Source organism: Salvelinus alpinus, chromosome 4 (assembly GCF_045679555.1).
Source record: "Salvelinus alpinus chromosome 4, SLU_Salpinus.1, whole genome shotgun sequence".
In the NCBI taxonomy this organism is placed as follows: Eukaryota; Metazoa; Chordata; class Actinopteri; order Salmoniformes; family Salmonidae; genus Salvelinus; species Salvelinus alpinus.
Genome location: NC_092089.1, coordinates 78145835 through 78155008, shown reverse-complemented (window position 1 = coordinate 78155008; position 9174 = coordinate 78145835). Strand labels below are relative to the sequence as shown.

At 41.7% G+C, this 9174-nt stretch overlaps 1 protein-coding gene across 1 annotated transcript; it reads left to right on the top strand.

Moving 5' to 3' along the window:
- The first annotated feature begins 268 nt into the window (after nt 1-268).
- LOC139574484 (transmembrane protein 271-like) lies at nt 269-2168 on the top strand. The gene has a single exon (XM_071399122.1). It carries the CDS (start codon nt 956-958, stop codon nt 1751-1753), a length of 798 nt encoding a protein of 265 aa, XP_071255223.1. The 5' UTR covers nt 269-955; the 3' UTR covers nt 1754-2168.
- Nucleotides 2169-9174: the final 7006 nt, after the last annotated feature.

Genomic DNA, 9174 nt, shown 5'->3' with positions numbered 1-9174 from the left:
ATCACAGACATGATGTTACGTTCCTAGGTTGCCTAGCCCTAGAATTTCCTCAAATTACTTTTCCAACTTTACCAACTAGGCCTACATCCTCGTTAAACTCTGTATGTCCTCACTACCAGTCCCCTCTCGGTTGAGGCTGAGGTTAACGCAATTTCTGCACAACGCACAGCTCGTGCAATACTGAACAGCAACAACCAGGCGTTTATCCTCTTAAAGCCGTGATGCCCCCGCCAACCCCTTCTCCCCTTCGTTTGGCCGAGGTTTCAGCACAATGGACAGCGCATGTAATACTGGTTAGGGACAACGCTTGTTAAAATGGACACAGACTAAAAAGCATGGGGCTATTTGTTTTCTTTTCAAAGCAAAACCACATAGCAATTTTTCACGATTCTGTTTGTACATGAGTGATGGGTCAAAAGGTGTAACAGGCTAGATAGCGGCAGCCAGTATGGCCATTTGCTAGGAGCTGCAAGCCGTCTGGATTCTGAACAATTTAATAGCCGCCTTCTCTCCTCCCTCCTCCCGGAAAGAGTTGTTCTGCGCTCGCAGCGGCACTCCACTGCCGCATGCCGTTTAGCACTCACTGTATGATCGCAATCACGCAGGTTTGAGCTAATGGTCCTACCTTAACAATTTGCACTCGCGTTTGGAGATGTGGCTGCTTGCATAACGGTGTGGATGGGGGGCGAGCAGGGTCATGAGGGTGATCATTACCTTTGAGTTGGATTTTGGGGGTCGCTACCGTAGAAGGAACGCGCTCTTCCTATCAATAATTCATCCATCCCTGAAGCAGCGGGAAAGGGGGGGAGAGCACACAGCTCCGGAGAAACAGGTTTTGAACTGCAGTCACCGGCGTATTATGTCACAATCTGACAGTGCTTCGAGACGGGCTGACGAGGAGGACAAAGGAGGATGAAGGAGGGAGAGGGACCGGGAGAGGCAGAGGAGGAATATAATGAAGTTGAGTGGGAAAGGACTGTGTACCATCGTCTCCAGCGCCCTCCTCTTCGTCTGCGCGGTGAGCGAAGTTGTTGTCGGATTCAAATGCATCTCGCTGGGCACCAAAGTAAAAGTGCATTTTCACCTGTCGACCGCGGCCGGGGCTTTCTACTCGGGGATACTGGTCGGACTCGGGCAGGCGCTGCTGGGCTTTGCGCTGCTTTGTTGCAAAGGGACGCCCGGGTGCCGGAATTTCTTTCTTCTGGGTATCCTGGTGTTTTTGTTGGGAGTTCTCACCGCCTTCTCCGGCGCCGTGGTGGACGGGGACACGGTGTCTCTGGTGGAGCGCAAATATTCCCATTATTGCCTAGACATAGACTCAGTGGAATTAACCGCCATCTGCAACCAACTGAAGGAATATCAGAGAAGTCTAGTCATCTCAACCATTCTTAGCACTTTGGAATGCCTTCTCGGGCTTATGAACTTGGTGATCATCAAAAGGTACAAAACAGCGCAGTTTTACAGACGGAGGCAATCACAGAGGCAGAGCGTGGGGACTATTATTTTCAGTGAGGAGCAGGACTTTACCGTGTCCGAATTCCAACCGGTTTCCTACATTAACTTGGGGGTATTTCAAGTGTTCGACGAAGCAGGTGTTGAAGTACAATGCGGGGGCCACCCGTCTATAGATCTCCCGGGTTACTCACCCACGGATCCCGAGCTCAACCATTCCTACCCCTTTTCTTACCCGCTACCGAACGAGTTACCGCCCGCGTACGAAGACATTTTCCCTGGAGATGAAAGTAACAAATAGCAACTCACTCTGAACAAACAAAAAAGTTGGAACATGAGCTCTAAATTCTGCAGTGACAATCACTGGCTTTCTCCCTTCGGTCTATTCAGTGCTGGAACAAATCATGGAGAGATTCTTACCTAAACCTTTTCCGTTTCCTTCATGCTTATTTTTCTCAGCAAAGGTAGCCTTCTGGTCCACTTTATGCTCATCTACCATTATGTTGCCAATTAACTAGTCTATTGCCATCCATCGATATAGTCGAAATTCCATGGTAATAAATACCAGATCCATAGACCATAAGATGCTACCATACCAGTCCAAATGTCAAAGCAGCAGTTGTTTTGAGTTCAGATTGGATACACATCAAATGCCCATATAGTTTGCTGTTGTTATTGTTTTCTTTAACATATGAATAAAAGTGTATTTACTCTCACCTGATGTTAGAAGTTCTATTCAAAAACCAACCTGCATTTTACCTGCCTAATACTCTAACATCCACAATGGGCTTGTAATGTGTCTTGTACACCCAACAGGTGTAGCCCATTAAATTAGGATAGTGCTTGATTAACAAGACCACAGAAAGGCCCACATCATTCCGAATCGGAAATTAATTCCCGTAGCCATATAAATACAATACATTAGTAATGAAAAAGGTAGATGTATTCCCCTTCCACCTTTTTGCAATCTTTGCGGAGCCAATTACTCTTGTTCTCACTGCAGTATAACCTAATGGGTAGCCTGCATTTGTTTCACATGCTTAACTAAATAGCCACTAAACCATTGAGTATTATGTCTGCATCCCAAATAGCACACTATTCCCATAGTGCTCTGGTCAAAAGTAATGCACTGTAAAGGCAATTGGATACCATTTGGGATGCATCCATTCACTAGTATGAGTCACCAGAGCACCACGCCTCCCATTCACCCCCTAAGTGGCAGATAAAAACTCTCATTGATGACTTCTTTGCTGAATTTCACCCACTGTTGAGTGGATGTGATGCTCTCACTCTCACCTGATAAGATTACTCAAGTTGGGTGTGAAATCACTTCCTCAGCCGTTGCTAGGAACTTTGATATTACCTCTGCTTCTTGTGTGCGACTAGCGAGTATAATTGGATATAAATGGGGTTAGATATTCATGTGATCTTGGAGTACAGGAGTTCAACATATTTAGAAAGACATGTACCGTACTGTATGGGACAGTGGAACTGTAGGGCTGTATGCCTCTGAACTGTAGTGAATCATCTGATATATACACTGTATGCTCAATTCAAAGCAAACTGTGACAATTGTTCAGTTCAAACTGCTGTCTTTACATGGTCATAGTGTTGTAATTTTATTAGGGATAAAATATATTGTGAATTGAGATAAACAACTCGTTTGTTTGTTTCAGGGGGAGAAATGGATTGAATGGGTCTACATGCCCATATTGGGGGTCTTTTGAAAATCGGGCACAGTCATTTGAGCATAAAGACACACAAAACTGCAGGGCCTGCTAGTTGTTGCAGTTCATTATAGTCTATCTGAGATCTCAATGAGAAAGTGATTTCTGGAATTGCTTAGGGACCACGGATATTTTGTTGTTGTTAGTTCTCAGTTTTACCTTGGATATTTTACAGAACAGTTTGCATAATAGGATACCTGTATGATTATGCTTGCATATAGTTATTCCCTGAGATATACCATAAAACTCTTTATTTTACAGTGGTACTAATGGAATCATGTCATTACCAAGCAACAACATATGTAGAATATGTACTTGCAGTTACAGTATATAGTGCTCAGTGGGGATATATCAGTATCCAACCTGGCATGTATTGCTGCAAAGCTGCAAGTCGTTTAGAAGATATTTGACATAATTTGGGTCATATGTTACATTAACACTGTGATGTCAGTCATGTTTAGAATGTTACATTGATGGCATCTTGGCACCCTGTCTTTCTGAATGGTCTATTGTACATCAAAACATTTAAAGCTGACTGAAGTTATCCTTGATTTATAAAATCACTGCTGGTTAATTTGCTTAATGTAATGTATTGCAATGCAATCTTCTTACTTCCTTCCTGCTCACCTCATCCAGTTAATGATTATTCAAATGACCAGGATAAGAACATACAGGGCTGTTTATTAATTCATTTTCAGAGGGCACATGCCCTAGGGCTGTTAATTAGGCAAATTAATAATATTTCCAAGTTGTAAATTCTAACTACATCGCTTATTTGTCAGACAGATAAATGGGGTAAGGGTTATGATTTACATGTATATGGACACGCATTGACTAATGTGACTTTCCTGTGATGTAATCAGGTACAGTAGGGTTCTTTGAAAGCAGTGTAACTTTAATACGAGAGGGCAATTTAGGCTCACGGTTTCACAGGCAGTTTAACTAAACTGATTTACATCATTTGGGCCTTTATGTTATCACTACTAATGCACTTTAGTTTGTAATGAAGTTCTCTAAGACTGCCAGCCAGGAGATAATGGTGGATGTCATGGTGCGTATTCTTTCTGACTCTCCAATAGATATTCATATGGAACTGTAGTACTATCACAGTGGGTTATAGTATCCATGTTAAGTCAAGGTACTGTAGTACTATCACAGTGGGTTATAGTATCCATGTTAAGTCAAGGTACTGTAGTACTATCACAGTGGGTTATAGTATCCATGTTAAGTCAAGGTACTGTAATGCTAGCACAGTGGGTTATAGTATCCATGTTAAGTCAATGTACTGTAGTACTATCACAGTGGGTTATAGTATCCAGGTTAAGTCAAGGTACTGTAGTACTATCACAGTGGGTTATAGTATCCATGTTAAGTCAAGGTACTGTAGTACTATCACAGTGGGTTATAGTATCCATGTTAAGTCAAGGTACTGTAGTACTATCACAGTGGGTTATACTATTCAGGTTATGTCAATGTACTGTAGTACTATCACAGTGGGTTATAGTATCCATGTTAAGTCAAGGTACTGTAGTACTATCACAGTGGGTTATAGTATCCATGTTAAGTCAAGGTACTGTAGTACTATCACAGTGGGTTATAGTATCCATGTTAAGTCAAGGTACTGTAGTACTATCACAGTGGGTTATAGTATCCATGTTAAGTCAAGGTACTGTAGTACTATCACAGTGGGCTGGGAGAGGATGGTATAGATATAATGATGTTGTAGGTAGGCAATCTTACTCTGCAAAGTTCCAGCCAAGCAGTAACACATCTAATTAAACTAATCAGCTAACCACAATCTTCTATGTTTACTTTAGAGTTGTTGAATCATATGTAGCCTAGCCCTTGGCTGGAAGAAAAGCCTGCACCCCCACTGCCCATCCCTTTCTAGAGAATACTGGGCACCTTCTAATGTGGAGAGGAAACATTGGCATCAGAGCCCCTCCATCTTGGACGGTGTTACGTGTAGCTCTCGGTATTGTAATGTAAAGTAGATGTCTGAGGCCAGTGTTTTTTCTGCAGTGTTTCTGTTTGTTTCTCTGTCAGCACTGGCCTCCAGCCAAGGTCCTGACACCCGCACTGTGGTTACTGCACTCAGTCAATTGACAGAGAGGAGGAGGAAAGGAGGAATGGTGGAAGGGAGGGAGGGAGGGTGAGTGGGATGGCGGGGTGAAAAAGAGGCCTACTTCATCTTTCTGCTCAGCAAAAAAGAGCTGGCAAAGTGAAAATCACAGCCCTGGGAAAGGTGGGAGCAAAACAAGCATCCTGGCTAGTGGCTAACATCATATTTTATCATCTGAAGACTGGATTTTTCTTGCACTATTTTTCTCTCAATTTTGTCTCTCTTCAAAAGTTGTTTGATATAGCTACAATCTGGTATTTGTGTGTCAGCCCAACAGCAGCCCCACAACTTAAATTGAGGGATTAGGCTGGAGAACTGTAACCACTCTTACATTCATAGGCACATTTCATGCAAATATTCCAGACTGCACCTTTAAGACAATTTTTGTCAGCCTGAGCAATCGCAGATGGAAGCTTTAAACCCAATGAGACACGTTGCATTAAAGCATCCCATTAATTTGACTCCTATCCAGTGTTTAATAAAACCTGTTTATTCAGTTTGTCTTTATTGCTTGGCCTTTCTGGGCAATTCCACTGAAATCAAGATGATTTACTGCACTGGCTCTCACCGACTAACAGGTGGATCATTTAAAATAGAGGACTGTGATTCCCTATATAGTGCACTACTTTTGACTAAGTTATTATTGTCTTGTTTTTTTTAATTCTGTGCTTGAAGGGCTCTTGAACCATTTGTAATGAAAGACAACAGCTGGTCTTTGGGGAGAACTTTCAGCTGTCTTTCTACTGCCTGGTACAAGGCTCTTATGGGGCCTGATTCAGACTTAGGAAATGTACATCTTTTCTACGAACCCCTTTCCTACGCACTTCTCAGTAGTTGGTATTCAGACTTACCTTATGAAGGTGCACAACAGACTTCGCAGGCGTGGTTCCCTTGCGCGCACTGAATACATTTAATTCAACCGCTGAAAACCCTCCAGCTTGCTTGCCAACATATTTTCTTGTGGAGTTTTCATTCAATAGGGTTTTCAGTATCTAAAGCCATCTCTTTTATCTGAAGCCATCCCTTTAAATTTGGTGTACCTTTAATTAGAATTTTCTCGACAAACTCAAATATATGGAGAGAATGGATCAGAATATTAGGGATCAATGAAAGGAAGCCATATATGCATATTCGTCTACTTTTCGGCACCAATTGGTAGATTTAAAAATACTCTGACGTTGTATATTATTTAGGTTTGGAGAGCCTTTGCGCATTAAATATAGATGAATAAAAAATACAGTGGTTGGACGCATCCTGAAAGTTGCCATATTCAAATGTCCAATCCATTAAATATTAGAAAGTTATGAAAAGCGTATAATAGGTGTTGAACTGTAATCCTATAAATCTACCCTAATAATCCTCACTAATCATGGAACTGTATGACAACAGTCCAGTCGTCTTGAACCGTGTGCCAGGCACAGGTTTAAACTGCTACATATGGTCTGTGTTCCATAATGATTCAAATATGCTACATGTCTTATTGCACAACTTGTAATATGTTAGCCTAATATGATCAACTATTGCTAGCGATCCTCAGGAACAACCACACGAATGTGACAGAGGAAAGAAAGGTAAACTAACAATGGATAACTTGGTAGGTTTGGCACTATACTGTCATTTGCGCTTGGCTACAGAAGCCAATAGCTTGGGTCTCCAAATTTTAACCCAGGTTATAAGCCAGCATTTCATAAACTTCACCATGGAAAAGGTGATATGTTAATATGCTTCAGTTTGCCTGCATATGACTGGTTTCACATTTGTCTCCAGCGATCACAAGGTAAAATAAATCTAAAACAATTGTCATTAATATTTACAATCAACTATCCAAATGACTAATTTACCTAGCTCGTATCAATAGCTCTTATCAAGTTGTAAATTTCAGTGCATGGAGAATGGTGTTATGTCTATCGGAAAAAATAAAGTAGATGTTGTTCCACTTGGAACTGACAGGTTGCGCCACCTTATTCATTGTTTCATTGCATGTAAAGGTGGTGGAATTAGGAGGGAATTAAGGTCAGAATACACACACCTCCACCACACCTTCATGTATTAGATCTCCACCCAAAAGGAATAGCAGGTAAATAGCTTGCTATTCTCATGCTTAAGTTCAAGGTCAGAATACATATAGAGAGAAAAGTGCATAAAAAGGGAATTACCTTCCATTTACGCATGCTTAACTTGGGTTGGAACACCCCCCCCCCCCCCCCCCCCCCCAGGATGCCTATATTGCCTATGGTTTGTGTTGCTGTCCATGGTTCTGAATCTATACATGATGGTGACATTGAGTCTTAGCCACCAATAGCACCCTATTCCCTATATAGTGTACTACTTCAAATCAAATTAAATCACATTTTATTTGTCACATACACATGGTTAGCAGATGTTAATGCGAGTGTAGTGAAATGCTTGTGCTTCTAGTTCCGACAATGCATTAATATCTAACAAGTAATCTAACAAATTCACAACAAATACCTTATACACACAATCTAAAGGGGTGAATGAGAATATGTACATGGATGAGCAATTGCCGTGCGGCATAGGCAAGATGCAATAGATGGTATGAAATACAGTATATACATATCAGATGAGTAATGTAGGATATGTAAACATTATTAAAGTGGCATTATTTAAAGGGACTAGTTATACCTTTATTAAATATATTTATTAAAGTGGCCAGTGATTTGGGTCTGTATGTTGGCAGCAGCCTCTCTATGTTAGTGATGGCTGTTTAACAGTCTGATGGCCTTGAGATAGAAGCTGTTTTTCAGTCTCTCGGTCCCAGCTTTGATGCACCTGTACTGACTTCACCTTTTGGATGATAGCGGGGTGAACAGGCAGTTGCTCGGATGGTTGTTGTCCTTGATGATCTTTTTGGCCTTCCTGTGACATCGATGCTGTAGGTGTCCTGGAGGGCAGGTAGTTTGCCCCTGGTGATGTGTTGTGCAGACCGCACTACCCTCTGGAGAGCCTTGTGGTTGACGGCAGTGCAGGTGCCGTACCAGGCGGTGATACAGCCCGACAGGATGCTCTCGATTGTGCATCTGTAAAAGTTTGTGAGGGTTTTAGGTGACAAGCCAAATTTCTTCAGCCTCTTGAGGTTGAAGAGCCGCTGTTGCGCCTTCTTCACCACGCTGACTGTGTGGGTGGACCATTTCAGTTTGTCCGTGATGTGTACGCAGAGGAACTTAAAACTTTCCACCTTCTCCTCTACTGTCCCGTCGATGTGGATAGGGGGTGCTTCCTTTTGACTGGGTCTATAGGGGTATAGTGCACTGTAGGGAATATGGTGCAATTTTGGACACAGTTATACCTGGAAGCTATATCACTCCATATTCATCTCTCTGACTGGTGCATTCATTTAAATACAGTACATGTATTCTTCCCTATCAACTTTTAGGCCTTATTAAGATGTTCAAGATGGGGTTTTGGATTGTATCTAACATAACTCTTGATAATGTACTTGGCCACTCAGTGAGAATTAATGTGCTGTCAAGTGATGTGCTGTCAAGAGCCAACCTTTACAGACTGGAGTGTGAAAAAGTAATTTCCTTGTTAGTTCCTTTCACGTGAAAAAACAGTATTATATGGAGGTTTAACAACTCAAAAATGAACACCTGTTTTTTAGAAGACATCATTGAAAGTAACCATTTTGCCAAAAATGATTCTGTCTGTTTGAGGACTTGGAGACAAAAAATATCAGGAGGATAACTACACATGATTTTACAATTGAACCTCCACTGTGTCCACTGTGCCAATATAAAGGTGAAGTTTGACAGGAAATGTTGTTGATACAGAAACACTTATGTATAAACATAATGACAAACATAATATACTGTAAGAATGTGTCTCAAATCATGTTTGGGGTTTATCTGC

Excerpts from the sequence above, each read along its gene's own strand:
- LOC139574484 (XM_071399122.1), top strand. The coding sequence starts at position 956 with ATGAAGTTGAGTGGGAAAGGACTGTGTACCATCGTCTCCAGCGCCCTC.